Source organism: Podarcis melisellensis (genome assembly GCF_964234715.1).
Source record: "Podarcis melisellensis genome assembly, chromosome: 10".
In the NCBI taxonomy this organism is placed as follows: Eukaryota; Metazoa; Chordata; class Lepidosauria; order Squamata; family Lacertidae; genus Podarcis; species Podarcis melisellensis.
This window is the reverse complement of record NC_138542.1, coordinates 19,712,476-19,731,408: the sequence shown is the minus strand read 5'-3', so window position 1 is coordinate 19,731,408 and position 18,933 is coordinate 19,712,476. Positions and strand designations below refer to the sequence as shown.

At 43.4% G+C, this 18,933-nt stretch overlaps 1 protein-coding gene across 13 annotated transcripts in view; it reads right to left on the bottom strand.

Annotated features, from left to right (window-relative positions):
• Positions 1 to 18,933, bottom strand: part of CADPS2 (calcium dependent secretion activator 2) — a 349,563-nt gene that overhangs the window by 176,827 nt on the left and 153,803 nt on the right. For all 13 annotated transcript variants that reach the window (XM_081928821.1, XM_081928827.1, XM_081928826.1 and 10 more), the window contains exon 7: positions 3,245 to 3,356. In XM_081928821.1, the coding sequence (XP_081784947.1) occupies positions 3,245 to 3,356 (112 nt within the window). The remainder of the gene's footprint in view (positions 1 to 3,244; positions 3,357 to 18,933) is intronic.

The following is an 18,933-nucleotide window of genomic DNA, read 5'->3' as shown; positions in this document are numbered from 1 at the left end:
CAAGCATGGTGCCAGACATGGATTTCTCACTTTTTTGAGAGAGATAGAGGGCTGGGGGAAGAAGATAAATAGCCTTATATTGGTAATGCCGTAATTAGGAATGGAGACCTTCTGCTTGTTGTTGGACTCCAATTCCCAGCAGTACCAGGGATGATGGGAGTTGGAATCTGTGGCGATCACACACAGGGTCCCCGGACGTTTGACGGTCTATTGACCCTGTGCCACCACTGCAATTGCTTTTTCCGCTGCCACCACCCCGTATCTCACGGGGACACACGGAGTCCAGTCAGTTGTTAACATAAACAAATAATCAAGTTTCTTTTTAAATGCAGGAACAAGCTTAAGGTTACAGTTAATTTTACTTGGCAGTTTCTTATTCTTAGTTCCTAACAACTCCAAACTGATTATTCCAACTATCTATCTGACTCCACCTAACAATTCCTCTCATTCTCTCACAATACAACTCTTCCAACCCACTGCCTATTCCTCCCTCTTCCTCCCAAACCTCAACTCCCAACTCTCAAACCTCAACTCAACCTCAACTTCCTTTTATTCCCCCCTTGCATTTTCAATAGCCAATCACATCACACCCATTTTAACCCTTTCCTTATGACCCATACTAGGAGGCAAACGCCACAGAGTCCAATAACATTACATATACAATTGATTTGTATATTACAAATCAAATGATATTACAATTGATTCTATTGCAACAAGTAATCAAAAGTAATGATTTACATCTTTTTTTTTAGTCACATTTCCATAGTCAAGCAAATTTTCAGGCACACACTTCTGAAGCAAATCTAGTACCCAAGCTTTAGCTAAAGCATTAGTATTATTTATTTGCCAGTGATAACAATGCTTAGAGAGTATTATTATTATTATTATTATTATTATTATTATTATTATTATTATTATTATTATTATATACTGCCCTATATCCACAGGTCTCAAGGTGGTTACAACATAAAATCACTATATAAAGGCAAAATACACACAAAAAAAGAATAAAAACAAAAAAGTCCAATAAGGCATTGGATGGCAGCCAGCCAAGTGTTGGAACGATTAAGAAATATTCAAACTGGCTTTGCAACTTGTATTTTGCACATAGATCGGAAGTTGTGACATAATTTACTGTAGAACAGGTAAGAGTGTTGAAAACATAGTTCTGATTAAAGTGTAGAAGCATCTTTTCAAAATGACGCATGATGAATTAGGCTAGGCTTTCCCTACTTACAATGGGACTCGCTTGTCTGGAATGAAGTTCAGAATTTTGAAGATTTACCACTGAATGCCTATAGAGATTTCACAGATAATAATAAAAAAGGCATAATTCAAATCACTAAGTGGCGCAGCACTGCGAGGAAATAAAGGTAACACTTTTCAGTGCAGGGAGAAAAGCAGGGACTTTCATTAGGTGACTTGTCATTAGGAGCCACTGGGCTCCGAGGAACTCAAATGAATTTTTATTGCTGTAGAAGAAATTTCCAGATAAAAAGCCATCCATTAATGTACAACAGCTAAGATCGCATCATTAAACCATTACGTGGACACAATGTTCCGAAGTAGAATATCACAGCTCAACTCTTCCTTTTCGATAGTTAGAAGTGGGCAATAAACCTCACAAATTCATGAGAGGAAATGTCAGGAGCATCTGTGTTGCCTTTGCTGTCGAAATCCAGCCATTCCTGGGAAATTCAGACGCTCTCTTCTCTCTTTCTTTGTTTAGAGCAAGAACAGGGAGGGGGTGTCCCAGGAAGGGCTCTGGGGCAGGCCAGAGAAGGCTGGAGGATTGCATTTCACCCCTGGATCTGCGGTTCCCCATCTCTGCACTAAGAAAACTCCCCTTTTCCTTTGTAAACGCAACTGAATGAATCCTCTTTTTTAAAAAAAATGTTGTTGTTGTTTAGTCGTTTAGTCGTGTCTGACTCTTTGTGACCCCCTGGACCAGAGCACGCCAGGCACTTCTGTCTGCCTCCCGCAGTCTGGTCAAACTCATGCTGGTAGCGTGACGAACACTATTCAACCATATCGTCCTCTGTTGTCCCCTTCTCCTTGTGCTCTCAATCTTTCCCAACATCAGGGTCTTTTCCAGGGAGTCTTCTCTTCTCATGAGGTGGCCAAAGTATTGGAGCCTCAGCTTAGCATCTGTCCTTCCAGTGAGCTCTCAGGGCTGATTTCCTTAAGAATGGATAGATTTGATCTTCTTGCAGTCCATGGGACTCTCAAGAGTCTCCTCCAGCACCATAATTCAAAAGCATCAATTCTTCGGCGATCAGCCTTCTTTATGGTCCAGCTCTCACTTCCATACATCACTACTGGGAAAACCATAGAAATACCATGCACCTATCTATCAAGAATGCTTTCTTACTGGCAGATTCACATTATGGATCTCCTTGCCACTGGAAAGAATCGAACCCTGCTGCGAAGCATCCTTTGTTTTTAGCAGGCACAGCTAAAATGGCATTGGATGGTAAATAACACATCATTTTAGAGCCGAATGCTTTGGCATTCGTACGCTTTGGCTCCCGAACGCCGCAAACCCAGAAGTGAGTGTTCCGGTTTGCAGATGTTCTTTTGGAACCTGAATGTCCGGCGCAGTTTCCGTGGCTTCCAATTGGCTGCAGGACCTTCCTGCAGCCAATCGGAAGCCACGCCTTGGTTTCCGAACATTTTGGAAGTCAAACGGACTTCCGGAACAGATTCCGTTTGACTTACTAGATACAATGATATTTGAGACATCTTATACTACCAACTTTTGTGATATTGGTGGAGTTTTGTTTCTCTTTGAATATGGCATCACAAACTACCCAGACACTTCAGAATAGAGACTGGATTAAAGCCCACACACTGGTTTCTGAATAGAGATTGTCTCGGATGTGCCATAACGTTGAGGTAATAACTTTATCTTTGTGTCTCAAACTCTCACCAAAATAAAAGGGTTCCAATAGTCAGCATTAAACAACAGTGGAAGCTTAAAATCAGCAATTAACACCAGGTTGTCTTTTACCCATTGAAAGGTCTGTCTTTAGCTTCTTACCCTTGTATGGTAACAGAAAGTCAAACTGCAAACACAGAATGCTTAAAGCGTATGTATCACCAAGGTCGCAAATAAAGGGTAGTTTCACTTGAGCACCATGGCTGAAAACTGATCAACATTCAGGGGGTTCACCTCCCCCAAAGCCTCCAGTCATCACGCCCTCTATCAGCATCTTAAACTCTTGAAAATTATGTGAGCGCTTACCCTTCCTAGCTCCTTATCTTCCAGTGCCAGGACCCCGGTACATTCTGTGAAAAGTTTCACTTTGACGACAGGCCGTGGATGTGTGGTGGTGAAATCCCCTTGAGTTCCCCATCTGCAACAAAATAAATGACAATATTCAAATTCCAAATGCATTAAAAAGCAAGCGTTGTGGCGGCGGCAATCTCTCGAGGCCTCTGTAAGCAAGCACAGCATTTCTACTTCCCTACAGAGTTGCTACCTCCATCTGAAAACTCAAGTTCCCAAGATGGAAGAGCTTTCGCAATTCTCCTCTATTGGTTCTGTAATTAAAAATCATCCAATGTGGCAGATGGCATAATGAAAGATTAACTATATTCGGGGAGTTTGTAGCACGAAGCAGATGGACTTCTACAAATTTATGTTTGGGTAAGTTTGTATTTGTCCCATTAAAATAAACCGAAGGTGGTTAAGATTAATGGTATGGCATTGAACTTGCTTTTCAAGCTTCTTATACAATTGTCTACTGCAACCCAAGTGTGTTCTTAACTCAGGATCCTGGCGAACAGTAAAAAGGTAAGGTAAAGGTACCCCTGCCCATACGGGCCAGTCTTGCCAGACTCTGGGGTTGTGCGCCCATCTCACTCAAGAGGCCAGGGGCCAGTGCTGTCCGGAGACACTTCCGGGTCACATGGCCAGCGTGACATCGCTGCTCTGGCGAGCCAGAGCCGCACACGGAAACGCCGTTTACCTTCCCGCTAGTAAGCGGTCCCTATTTATCTACTTGCACCCGGAGGTGCTTTCGAACTGCTAGGTTGGCAGGCGCTGGGACCGAGCAGCGGGAGCGCACCCCGCTGCAGGGATTCGAACCGCCGACCTTTCGATCGGCAAGTCCTAGGCGCTGAGGCTTTAACCCACAGCGCCACCTGCGTCCCTTTGGCGAACAGTACATGTGGGCTAATAGTGGCGTAATGCATTAATGATCCTATGTGCACACAGCGGATTCCACAGCACAGGAGTTGCAGAATCAAATTATCTGCATGTGCTGTTGATCTCCCTGCAAGGAGAAAACAGCTTGCCAGATCACCCCTGGAGGACACCCCCCAACTGATCTGTAGCAGCTGGCCTAGAGGCCAGACTTTTTCGGGTGGTAGATGGGGAAATCAAATAAACAATCAACATTTATGGGTTGACGTGGTCAGGGACTTCTGGGCTAGGGTGCTGATTGCTGTTCTTAAAACTGCTGAGCATTGTTTTGTTTCGTTTTGTTGTTAGTGTGCTGCGGGAGTTTTGTACTGCTGTTATGGTGGGCTTTTTGGAGGGGCTACATGTTGTACAGAACATTAACATCTTATAACATGTCACAGAATCATAGAATGGTAGATCTGGAAGAGACCACAGGGGTCTAATTGAACCCTCTGAACTGCAGGCATCTTTTGCCTGAAGTGGGGCTTGAACCCATAACCCTGAAATTAAGAGTCTCAAACTCTACCAACTGAGCTATCCCAGTGGTGTAATACATTTTTTAAGTTTAAATAATAATAATATTCCTGTAATGTCCCAGGCAAAGTTGACACCCCTCCCCGCACCCATCACAACACTACACACTGTGTAGTGTGTAGTGCCCACATTACATGCAAACATAAGGCATAAATCAATGCATGGCAATGCCTGAACAACTCTTTGATGACCCCCAACCTATTATAAAACACATCTTCAATGGTAGCGCACAACATGGGAGCAGAAGAGTTAATGCAGCGCCTGTAGCTGCTATGGCAGGATAACAACAACAACAATTTATTATTTATACCCCACCCATCTAGCCGGCCCTACCCAGCCACTCTAGGAGGCTTCAAACAGGATATTAAAAACACAATAAAAGATCAAACATTAAAAACTTCCCTAAACAGGGCTGCCTTCAGATGTCTTCTAAAAGTCATATAGTTGTTTATTTCCCTGACATCTGATGAGAGGGCGTTACACAGGGTGGATGCCACTCTGCCTGGTTCCCTGTAACCTCACTTCTCGTAGTGAGGGAACCGCCAGAAGGCCCTCAGAGCTGGACCTCAGTGTCTGGGCTGAACGTTGGGGATGGAAACGCTCCTTCAGGTATCCTGGGCCAAGGCTTACACAGAAGACCCAGTGAATTGCAAAAGCCACATGCTAACAGGATTCTATCTGTGCAACAAGGGACACCAGTTGTCACGAGGGTCTGGTTGGGGAGGAGTGGCTCCTTAGTCAGAATTCTCACATGGTAGATTCCCCATGCCAAAATTTCCTGCTGATACACCCAATTGTCTTGATTTTTCACAATGAAAAAGTCATCTATATTAAACAATAGGGTTGCTCCTGAGGCTGCATTTCCCCCCAGATTTTGATTTAGAAATATTTTTTATTTACTCACTGAAGTTATTAATTGCCCAAAAGCTCCTGTTCTCTGGGCATCCTAGAAGTCTCAAATGAAATGAAGATTACTGACTAATACAGCACACAACAGGCACCAATACTACAAGCTTCAAAATTCCTGGGCATAAACCAAACCTGTCAAAAGACAGCAAAACTGGATTGCAAACATCAGATTGTAAAAAACCTGGGACTTTCGTGCAAATGACAATGTAGTCAATATTATCACCTTCAGTCTGACCCTTAGTCCTCACAAATCGAAGTTTGTGTCTGCCTTCAGCACAGAGCTTCTGCCTTGCAATTCCGCTGTCATGGGATGCAATATGTCAACTGTTGTTAATGGTGCAATATGTCAACTGTAAAAGTTACTTATCATGTCCTAGTCTGAATCTGACCTTTCTGTTACCAAGACCACAAACTTACAGTACCTTCCTAAAGTAAGCAAAAGCATGCACTGCTATAACAACTGGATTCTCTTCCCTTCCATTAGTTATGCAATTGTGCCAATTTCACAGCGAACTTTACATAAACATGCAATTTTTGATTAAGGCTTTGATGTTTTGGAGATAGCAGAAGTTACCGTATTTTTCGCACCATAGGGCGCACCGGACCATAGGGCGCACCCAGTTTTTAGGGGGGGAATCAAGAAGAAAAATATTTTTCCCCCCCCAGCCCCAAAGAGCAGCGTACAGGCTGCACACAACCTCTCCCTGCCAGAGAGGTTGCGCAAAGCTATGGAACAAGCCAAGGCAGCGAGCGGGATGGATCCCGCTCGCTGTTTTGGCTTCCCCTTTAGCCCCGTGCAGCCTCTACCTCCTGGGAGAGGCTGCATGGGGCTAAAGAATCCATAGCCCCGTGCAGCCTCTCCTTGCGAGAGGGGTTGCGCGCAGCTATGGAAGAAGGCAAGGCAGCGAGCGGGATGGATCCCACTCACTGTTTTGGCTTCCCCTTTAGCCCTGTGCAGCCTCTCCTTGCTGGGAGACGCTGCGCAGGGCTAAAGAAGCCATAGCCCCGTGCAGCCTCTCCCTGCCGGAGGGGTTGCGCGCGGCTATGGCACAAGCCTGCATCCGCTCCATAGGACGCACACACATTTCCCCTCAATTTTTGGAGGGGAAAAACTGTGTCCAATAGAGCAAAAAATACGGTATGTTCCGTGGCTTCTGCCAGGAGGGCAAAAAAGGGTCATTTAACTTCTGACAGAACTGTTACCTCTTACAACTGATCCACTGCAACTCTGTCAAAGATAGCCTAAATGTTTATTTTATGAAGTTACACAAGCATTAGATGCCAGAAGAAATATTTTCTACTCATATCCTTGACTCTACCTCTGCCTTTTGTGCCTGCTAGGAAAACCTAACTTCTATTTACTTAAAATATTCATCTTATATCTTTTGGCCGCTCACAGGGCCCCCAAGGTAGGTTTGGGTTAGTTTTAAATTTATTTATTTTGTTTTGCAGATTTATAAACCTCAAAGCTACGAAAGTGGTGTGCAATAAGTTAAAAAACGAAAGATGCAGACTCAGTAAACTAAAAGCAGTAAAACAATTTCTACAATTCAATTCAGTAAAATGAATGGGTCACACTTCAGGTAAGCCTTCTTCAACAAACACAACTTCAGTGGCTATCTGAATATCAAGATAGTTTGTTCTTGACTACTACTCTATTCTGAACTTAAAAATGAAAAGCGTAATGCTGGTGGGTCAACAAAAGAGGTTTAAAGACTCTCTCAAGGCAATTCTAAAAAATAAAAGTAGTATAAACACCGACAACTGGGAAACACTGGCCTGAGAAAGCTCCAATTGGAAAACAGCCTTTACCAAAGGTGCCATGGGCTTTGAAGACACCCGAACACAGGATGAAAGGGAGAAACCTGCTAAGAGGAAGGCACGCTTGGCAAACCCTCACTGTAATCAACACCTGCCCAGAAACCAATGTCCCCACTGTAGAAGGACGTGTGGGTCCAGAATTGGCCTCCACAGTTACTTACGGACTCACTGATTGTACTTGGCTACAAGTGATTGCCAAAAAAGAAGGAAGAATATCAAGATGCTAGGTGCTTGTGTACTTCCAATTGGTATCGAATTCAAGAGGGCTGAAGCTGCAACAATTAAAGTCTGGTTTCTAGTACAAACCGCCTTCATATTGGATCCATCTAGCTCGGCACTGTTTGCAGTGACTGGCAGTTAACTACCAAGATTTCAGACAGGGCACATTCCCAAGGCTACCTGAAGATGCTGGGGTTTTAACCTGGGGTCTTGTGTGTGCAAAGCAGTGGCTCTACCACTTGGTGAACTTCATCCATAGGATTTTGAAGATGGCAAGCTGTGATGGCCTGGGAATCGGATTCAGAGGCTGAACCTGAGGAATCCCAGTCTGCACAGGAGTCCCTGCCTCCAGGACCGGCTGAGCCGGGGCTGGGTCTTGAACCTGAAGGGCCCTCACCTATGCTGGATCCTCAGGAGCAGACACCAGCTGAATCTACTCTGGCTCCGGAGGTGATCGAGGACCCATTGCTTGCAGGTGCTCCACTCTCAGCCCCGTCAGGGGAAGGTGAGGTTGCCTCTGGGTCCAGTAACCCTCCAGCCTCTCCTCAGCTGCAGAGGCTCAGGGCAGAGAGGCGGAGGGAACTAAGTTCCCGCAGGAGGAGTGCTCACCTCCAGGCTAGGAGAGGCGAGTCACCTGTGGACCGGGGCTGCCCTATGCCTCAGAGGAGATAAAAGCCAGCCATCCCAGTCCCAAGTTGCGGGAGCAACATTGTTGATAACCTGATCCTGCCGGCACCCTATCCTGCTCTTCTGCCAGAGTTCCTGACCTCACCCGACTCCTTGCCTTGGGCCCCACTTCAGCCTTGATGGACAGCCCCCATACCACACCCTCGACCTCGGACTGGACTCGGAACACGCTGCATGGTAACCCCCCGGAACCAGCACATAAGCGTTGAAACATGGGAGCCCTGTTGAAGCTTAATACAATGCCAGGGGTTGCCTTTGTCATCCTGAGTTAGATGATAACAGTCAATGTTGGCAACAACTTTCCAGGATTTCAGACAGGGGCACTTTCTGTCCTTTTCCAGGGATTGAAATCTGGGACCTTCAGTGTGCAACAAGTGTGAGCTGTCACTGAGTTAATGCTCCTCCCTGGAGCTGAGCAACTGGGTATCTAATTCAGCTTACTTAAGCGACTCCCCCGAGATGCTAGGCTAAGTATTCTCCAAAGGACCCTAGGGGGCATCACATCACTAAAGCCAATTAATAATTTTCAAGCCTTTTATCATGCAAATTTAAACAGTAAGTGCACTTGGAAACAAGGAAGAGAACATTATTATGTAGGAAAGAAATGAAGATAGAAACAATTCAAAGAAACGCTAGTAAGATAATACACTTCAGGAAGTCATTTCATGTATAAAAAGAATTCATTTTTAAAAATGATTTAGTATTCATTTCAGAGAGAGAGAGAAATTACAATTGCAGATTGCCTAAGGGCATCTCCAGCCTGTCACTGTTTGGCAGGAGGTATTCAAGTGCACACCGTAAATTTTGGTTTGTGCAATTAAAATGAACTAAAAGGCTCTGTTGTCCTTGTGCAACAAATCCACTTTAAAATTGCTTTTTTTCTTTTTGCAGTTAGGAAAGTGGTGGGGAAATGTATTGGGAATAAGGAATGAACAAATGATTAATGGTAAGACATCTAAACACCTTACAAGCAAATCAGAATGAACGCTCGCTGCTGATGAACTTCCCTACAAAAAAATCTGATTGGTTGCTCAAACAAGACCAGGTACCAGCTAAGCTCTGCAAGACTTGTACAAGCAACTCGGAATGAATGCTTCACAGATAGGGGGTATGGAGAAGACGTTATCTTTTGCACCCTTGAGATGTAAAGGTGCATAGCATGATACAGAGTTGTGACCACGTGGCTGACTTTAGTCTACATCCCATCCCCTAGATCTCCTCATAATATCTAGCCGGATGTGTGACATTACATTGACACATGTGACCACATACTTCCTGCCCTCCAAACCACTTCAGTGGCTGCTGTGTGTGAAAGAGAGGTTGGGGAGAGATAAATGACGGCTTGGAAGACTTGTTGCATGTCTGTTTTAACTACACATCACTGGGAGACATAGGAAATATATGGGGTGGCAGTGGTTACATGTGTTGTGCAGCAATGTGAAGGCCTGGGGGAAAGGTGGAACATCTCTCCCCCTCCCTGTTTTTAATGCCTAAATCACAGCAAAAATTCCAAATGTAGATGTTTGTATGCTGCATAACCCGGGCCTTCATTATTAGAGCGCGCTGATTTTAATATGGAGCCTGACCAGTCCTGGCAGAGTCAAAATCATGTGACAAACTACATTTCCGGCTTGTCAACCACTTCCTAAAGAACAGAGCAACCCTCGGTAACATAGACTTTAGCCTGTCTTAGACCATTAATGTAGTATGACAACCTTATTTGTAGATTTAATCAGCTAAAGTTGTGGAAAACATTTGTACGTGTTTTCAATTTATGCATTTTGATTCACCCTGCCCCCAACCCCTGAGCACCTAGCCATCTGTGAGCTATCGTAAGGTGAATTGATTTCTGTTGCAGGGAACAGGTGCCTTGGAGACAAAATGCTGCAATCTCTTACTCTGGGATAGAGCAATTACGGCATGTCAGTCACTGCAGATTTAATACTTATATAGTCCTGACATGTTATTGGCAGTGAGGGGGAAAACAACCCAAACGTCAGCTTTGCGTCTCAAAAATACAGCACCTTTAGCAAGCTAATGGAAGGGAGTGGGAAATTTTTGGAGGAAATGGGAAAAGTCATTACAATCAAGTCTTGGAATTGCATCTCAAAAATGAAAAAGGGAAAGGGAAAGAGCCTACACAATCCCAACAGAATACACACATGCAAACTGAGCAGGCATCTACCTTCACAAAATGAATCAATCTTTGTGCCATTGTTTACCAATGAAAGACTAATGTCTGCAAGTATGCAAAATACACATACATCAAGGGAGGGGAAACTCAGGTCTGGAGGGGGGGGCAAACGTGGCCCCTTTTCAGGCTTCGGGGACTCGGCTTCTTCCCCCCCAATGGAATATAATACTGTTTTGTAATTTATGACTTTTATAATTTATGATAATTTAGAATTTAAATGTATTTTCATGTAATATTTGATACTTCCAGCTGGTGAAGGTGAATACATCGAAACAGGGCCCTATCCTGGTTTCTAATCCATAATTCACTTCTGACTTCTGCTCTATGATTGAAACTGAGTCTCCATCTGCAAGCTGTTAAATTATAAGGATCAACATTATTGTCGAGTGAAAAAGAAAAAACATTTGTAACAAATTATTATGTTATACGTATCATTTTGAGTTTGAGTTTGTAATCTCTGTTAGAGTTTGTAATCTCTATTTGAGTTTGTAATCCTTATCAGAATACATACTTTTGAATGGATTAGTTTTTGTTACTATTGACTAATGATTTGTGAGTACGGACCACTCCCACTATTGAAACTTACATTGGCCTGAGTTCTTGGTGTGCTTTTTTTCCCCACCGCTTTGGCCGTAGATAAGAAGGACAAAGCAAAGAGAGTTGCTTACCATTTAAAGAGTCTTTAATGATCACAGCATAAGAACAAAGCAGCCATTCTCAGAATGAAGATGTTCCCAATTAAGGTTTCCACCCACTTCCCCTCTAATCACTTCCATGCCTTGCAACCTGATCTCGCAACCACTGTGCTTTTTGAGTAGCCACCTTATCTGCTCTACATGACCTTGGACTGATAGGCTGGAGCTCTCTCTCTTCCTGTTCTTCTTCACTTTGCTGTTCACGCCCCAGGTTCATCCCAACTTTTGTCTTCAGAACTATGCCCCTCTGCAAACCACTGTTCCAAATCTATACTGCTCCACTGCTCCTGGGCAGCTTCAGGATCCTGGTAAGGAGCATGGGGAAAGGAGAGGCTCCCACTATTCCTCATCAGAGCAGTACTCCTCAGCCTGGTCTCTGACACCCCTCCAGGCTACTTTATCTAGCCCTCAGGACTGTCTACGGGCCACACCCTGCACTGGCTCTGCTCTGCAATTTCCTCTAGTGACTCTGCCTGCCTGGACTGTGTCCTTGAACTGTGCTTGGATGAAGGGTGGAGAGTCGTGTGTCCGAATGCATCCACCGCTGGAATGCAGTCCCAAGGCGGCTGCCCATGAAGCTAGCAAGAGGTCTTCTCACAGCTCAAGGATGCAATCCAGTGATGTAGTCATAGTGAAAATCAATCCCCAACCCTGATGTCTAGATGCCGTGCTGGGTTGCAGGGACCTCAAGGATCACTGGAACCAATTTCTGCTTCTTTTCATTCATCCTGATATTTTGGAAGGGCACATGTTTGTGTAAACAGTTGATTTCCAGTTGCTATAGCAGAACCAAGAAAGGGAATCCAGCATGGATGTGTGCAAAGAGAAGTATGTTGAGCTAAGAAGGGTGGAGGGCAAGGTTTAAGATCCCGCTCTAGCAGGGTCTTCAAATGTATGTATATCGTTTGTTCCACATGACTTGCTACTTTCCTCCCCAAGGAACGACTAGCAAAGCATCACACTTAGGTAGGATGTATGTAGAATGCTTCCAGTAGTGAGAAATACTCTGTAAAACATTAACTACTGCTTTTATGCAGATAAATAGGTACCACTTTGGCGGGAAGGTAAATGGCGTTTCCATGCGCTGTTTCAGTTCTCCAGAAGCGGCTTAGTCATGCTGGCCACATGACTTGGAAGCTGTACGCCGGCTCCCTTGGTCAGTAAAGCGAGATGAGCGCCGCAACCCCAGAGTCGTCCATGACTGGACCTGATGGTCAGGGGTCCCTTTACCTTTACCTAGAGATCCCAATTGTTTTATTTAATGTTTTTACAGATACAGAGTGCAGTTATGCCACATTCCCCACTTCCCTTCAACCTTACCATTTTTATTTTTTTAAAAAAAAAATCAAGTTCTCATTGTCCAAGGCTTCTGGACAGCTATAATAATATGTCAGAACCAAAATGTGAACTACTTATTCTGAAATTTGCTGTATTGAATTCTGCCTACCTATCACAACAGGGAAGGAACTGGCAGAACCTGCCAAAGTCTCCTCCTTTCCTTCCCTCCTCATCTTTCTGAAGGAGTTGCTTTTAATGCAATGTGTCCAAAAGTTATTCCCTTGTCTCTGCAATGTATAACTAATTCTCATTTTCAACAGCTTAGCAATGCTGATAAATGTTCCAAATAAATTATTTAATCCAATTTTACATAGAATCTTTCGGTCCAATGCAGGGTAAAAAAGAAACATTCTTTTAAAACTCATGTCAAAATGGAACTCAGATCAGTAATACGTACAAGCAAGCTGCATCCAGATTAATTAAATTTCAACATGAAGATTTATTACTTGTGAGTTTCCATTAAAATCTCCTCTGTCCTTACATTTGCAGGAATCATGCAGCACATATGTCCATGTAAGCAACGCATACAAAAATAATGTACTGTTTCAAGTATTATTTACTTACACTCTTGAAAATGACACAAATGTAACAGCTGCAATGTTTGCTGTAGTGGGTAATTTTATTTTAGTGACATCTGCAAGTATTGTGTCCACAAAGGTAACTCAATTTCGCAGAGACTATTAAAAAAAATCAAACTATCAAGATCAATGTTAAATAAGATTCAATACTTTGGGATTTGGTTAGCAACGGCAATCAGAAATGCGTATTTTTGTAACGAAAACAACACGTAGAGAGAAAAAAGCCTGGCAAGCTGAAAATTGATATTGTAAAAGGAACAACACAAAGCACAACTCTTTAATTTAAGACGTTGATGAAGATGTTATGAAAGATTAAGGCTGAGAATCTCTCTTTTGAATAGAGATGGCCACTGAAAGTTGCGTGTCGAGGTCCCCAGGGCCACCCCAATAACTCACACATCACACAGAATTTTTGTTTAAGTTTTTTGGCATAATTTTGGCCACAACTTTATTAAAATACAAAAATGTGAGTAGTTGCTTAGGCATTGCTTGCGACTATCTGCCCCCACTATGGGGGACAGACTGACATTCTGCACAATGCGAAAGTCAAAAAAGGGGAATACACTTGGGGGGAGCGACGGAGCAGGGAACCTGCCCTCAGCGCTCCCCAAATGCAACCAGGAGCTCATTGCTATGGCCCGAGCCCCCTTGACAGGGTGGACAAGCAATAGTTAGCCCCCGATTCCTTTAACGGAATCCCTTGCAGCAGCAGCATTAGAGGGGCAGGCACAGCCAATCCATGCCCCTCAACCAATCAAACCATAAACAAATGCCTAACCGTGAACCTTACAAGTTGTGACGATTTGCTACGCAGTAGGCAAAAACCAAATGGCCCCAGCCAATCAGCCAGATGGACAAAATTCCTACCCGGCCCCCGCTCCAAAGCAGACGACCCCATGACAGGCATAGCAAGTTCAAAGTGAATAACCCTATCCAAGGAGAGAGGGACGGGCAATCCGATGCATGGGCAAAAAGAGGAAGCCCTAGCCTCGTGCAAGGAGTTTTAGCATTTCTGGCTGTCAATCAACAAATGGCAACATTAACTTCTTCCCAACAACAAGGGAAGCCCCAATCGCATCAATTAGCTTGCCCCCAACTTTGGAGTGTCCTGGCGGCCCCCACCGCAACACGTGCTCTCCATGAAGGAGAAAATGCTATGTCAAAGAGGGATGGCAGCAGGGTAGAATGGGGGTATACACTATAGGAAGCCTTCTGCAGGCAAAACTAAAAAATGGCAAAAGAAGAAATAGGAAAAAGAACACACAGGTGTTGGGGTATCTCTGTGGTGGGTCAACACACACAAGAAAGACATAGTCTGGTATAACCAAGTGGAAGGAACTCACATTTCCTCTCTGTAAAGAGCTTCTGTCTGCACATTTTGTTATTAAACATTTACAGCAATAAAAATTAAAATGGTCAAGAAATCCTATGGACATTACTGTGCAAAGCTCCATGGCTAACAATGTCAAGAACTGCCAAGAGGAAAATGCTAAGGAGTTGGCTGTTCAAGCAACAGGAAAACCTGATAGCATGTAAGCAAAAGAGAGAAACAGTAACTGCTTTAGACAAGTAAGATTCAAGGAAAGTGTTTTTTAAAGTGAGGCTTTGTGGAAAAGGTCACTGTCTGTGTTGGTGTCCTTTTGAAAGCATAAAGAAATAGAAAACTGCTAACAGAAGAGGAAAAAAAAGAATACAAATGTTCCACAAATAGCAACAAACATTTAAGTTGGCCGACAACAAGGGGAGAAACTAATTCAGTTCACTTTTAAATAAAGGATTCCTGGACCAATATGCAAACTGAAACACAACTACTTTTAAAATCCACGTTTCTCTGAATTTTGTGATGTAGTTTTCCAGCCCAAAAGTGCACAGGAGCACACATATCAGTGAAAACGATGTCTACAGGTACATTACATTAGGGAAACAGCTAGCAAGGAATCACCTATTGTAGCAGAAATGCACACCAATCTGTAAAGTAAATATTGCAAATTGATGGGGAAATAGGGCAAACAGAAGAAACTGAGAGAACCTGAATTTGACAGATATAATAATAATAATAATAATAATAATAATAATAATAATAATAATAAATTTTATTATTTGTACCCCACCCATCCGTTTTTAAAACTGACTTAAAAAGATAACCTCTCTGAGATATATATGAAGCTTTAATACAAGTACTTATAAAAATTGCAGATGGCAAGCATCATCTTAAGAGGAACTGACCTTTCCCCTCACAAAGGAGGCATCACCTTAGAAGAGACATTCCCTCCTAGGACACTGGTGCATTACCTAAAGCACACACATTTCTTGCTTCAGAAGCACAGTTTCTACCGGTTTGCAAATTTAAATTGATGGAGTAACAGACTGATTCCGACGATTCAAGACATTTTAATTGATTAATTGGATCGCTTCCCTACTCATGTGTCATCCATCAGACTCCCAGCAGGGAATAACCATTAGAGAAATGTAGAGAAATGTTCTTAACATGAAGAGGATCTGATTTCTAACATTTGTGATAAAAATCCCTTTGCACTGGAAATGGCAAGTAAAGCAGCTGGTGATGCTTTACTTTGTATACATGATCTTCTAACACTTGGCGCTTAGCAGCACATCACTGATGCCTCTGATTATTCTCCAGATTAAAGGTAAAGGGACCCCTGACCATTAGGGTCCAGTCATGAACGACTCTGGGGTTCCAGCGCTCATCTTGCTTTACTGGCTGAGGGAGCCGGCGTGCAGCTTCCGGGTCATGTGGCCAGCATGACTAAGCCGCTTTTGGCGAACCAGAGCAGCACATGGAAACGCCGTTTACCTTCCCACCAGAGTGGTACCTATTTATCTAGTTGCACTTTGACGTGCTTTCGAACTGCTAGGTTGGCAGGAGCTGGGACTGAACAATGGGAGCTCACCCCGTCACGGTGATTCGAACTGCCGAACCTTCTGATCGGCAAGTCCTAGGCTCTGTGGTTTAAGCCACAGCGCCACCCACGTCCCATTTACATCATGGTAAAAATGACACTGAAACACCTTCATATGGCAACTAAGAGGCTATTTCCAGCTGCCTTGCCCCACCTCCAGCCCGAGGAACGTTCAGAATGGAGTTGCAACCATGGGTATTATGTATATGTGAATTTTAATGAGTTGAATAGAGTGAAAGATTGAGAGTCATGGGTGTGTGGAGCAAGGGGGCTGGCTCCTGCAGGCTGAGGCACGGCAGCTCCCCCTGAACTTTTGAGGGGGGAAGTCCCCTCAATGTTCAGAGGGCACCAGGCGTGACATTCAGGACATTGCAGAACCAGACAGAAGGCCTTCTCGGTGGTGGCAGATGTGAAGGAAATAAGCAGCTATCTTATCTTTAAAAGACATCTGAAGGCAGCCCTGTTTAGGGAAGTTTTGAATATTTAATGCTGTATTGTTTTTAACACTCGATTGGGAGCTGCCCAGAGTGGCTGGGGAAACTCAGCCAGATGGGTGGGGTATAAATAATAAATTATTATTATTATTATTGTTATTATTATCGCATGACATTGCGCACAGGCCCCCTCGATCCTCTGGAGAAGATGGCACCTCTGGTGTGGAGACTGTGTATATGAACTTAACAGTGTTTAATCTATCTTTTGGCTTTTATTTTGTTAATACTGCTTTATAGATTATAAATGTTGTCTTGATTTGTTAATCTTATAATGTGACTTTTGCTTTAATGGTGATGTTCAGCTTATTTTTCAGTTGTTGTTGTGTTTTAGAGATCGTAATTGTTTCACTAACAGAATCAAAGAGTTGGAAGGGATAATCTGAGGTCCAGCGCCGAGGGCCTTCTGGTGGTTCCCTCACTGCAAGAAGTGAAGTTACAGGGAACCAGGCAGAGGGCCTTCTCGGTGGTGGTGCCCACTCTGTGGCACACCCTCCCATCAGATGTCAAAGAATAAACAATCATATGACATTTAGAAGACATCTGAAGGCAGCCCTGTTCAGGGAAGTTTTTAATGACTGATGTTTTAATGTATTTTTAATCTTTTGTTGGAAGCCGCCCAGAGTGGCTGGGGAAACCCAACCAGATGAGCAGGATAGAAATAATAAATTATTATAATATTATTATTATTATCATCTAGTCCAAACCTCTGCAATGCAGGAACATGCAGCTGTCCTCTTTTAATTATTCTATATGATTTATGCCAAATGCTCTGTTATGTTCTGTCGCGTTATTGTGAGTTATTGCTTGTAAGCCGCTTTGGGATTCATTTGAATGAAAAACGGCATAGAAATATAACCAATCAATCAAATCAATGAACTATATTTGTTTACATGGGCTCTACGCTCTTATTAAAGCCCAGTTTACCTGAAGAGAAACAGCTGGTCACACTTCTTGCTCTGGGCTCCAATAAAGCATTTGGCTGGTTCCTGCCTGCCCCTTCTATCGGAAGCAAAGATGGGGAAGCTGTGGATAGCCAATTTCTGTTGTCCATTGGTCATACTGGCTTGGTCTGATGGCTCAAACAATATGGCTGCTCATGGCAGCGGTGGACAATGTCGCCCATGGAGAAACTGCAATGTTGTGCACCATTGTGCACTCCAGATTATGAGAAGTGTTGCAATCAGTGAGTCACTTTCCTACTCCAACTCCATTGTTTATCACCCACCTCTTTTTGCTGTGTCACCCTCATTTGGCTCCCTCCACCTTCTCTCCTCCTGTCATCCTCCTCTTGTTCTCCCCCCTCATTTATCTCTCTCTCTGCTCTCTACCAGATGGGACCTTCATGTGTAGTTCCTTGGCCAGACGTTCTTCAGTGATAGGCTGAACATGGCTGCAGTCAACACTCTTGGGTGAATGAAAATGTGGAAGAAGAAATTTCAGGCCATGTTTTGAAGAAAACGTGGCCTAAAAATTGGCTCCTTTTATTTCTGTTCACCAATTCACTTGGACTTGTTTTTAGGTATTTTTGCAATCTGATTCATGTGTTTTGGCTGTATCAACTATTCTCCTCCCTTGGCTCTGTGTGCCTTCAAACTCTTTGCCTTGCTTCTTCTGCGCTGCTTAGGGAGTGACTTTTAAACATATACCACAAAAGCCTAGAATTCTATGGCGGCATAAAACTAAACAGCTGTACAATCTTGGCAAAGCTTTTCCATAATTGTATTTCCCTGCTAGAAAAGGCATAATCTGTTGAATATCTGCCTGACATACAATGCTCAAAGGGAGAAGAAAACTGTTTTCCTCCAATGCCAACTGTAAACCAATATCTAGTTTGCCATGCTCTGTCCAGTTACCTGTGCTAAGCCTTATTAAATCTGGAGATAATTATTTCTGAGTAGACATACATACCATTGCAATGTAAGTTAACTATACGGTACCATAGATTCTAAATGTATATCTGGTTTTTAGCTCCTGCAGAACAGGACTTGCCTACGCATCATTGCAGACTTTTCATATTTTCATTTTGCGGGGAGAAGGGATTCTTTAACATCCACCCACACGTACTGTGTCGTAGTATTTGCAGAAAGTAATTTCTAGGGACTACCTGATCTCAGATGAGCAAACTGCAGGAAAGATGCATCCTGGTTGCTAGGGGGAAAGAAAGAACAAACTACAGAGATTTCAAGGACTAGAAAATAAGACAAGCAGGGAAAGTGCACAAAAGTAGAAGAGGAAACAACAGCTCTTTAGGACTCCAGCGATTCCTATTGTCAGCTATCCAAACAACTTGCTTATCAATCACAGCTCTCTGACTTCGCTCACCAATACACTCTCTCACACACAAACACATAACAAAC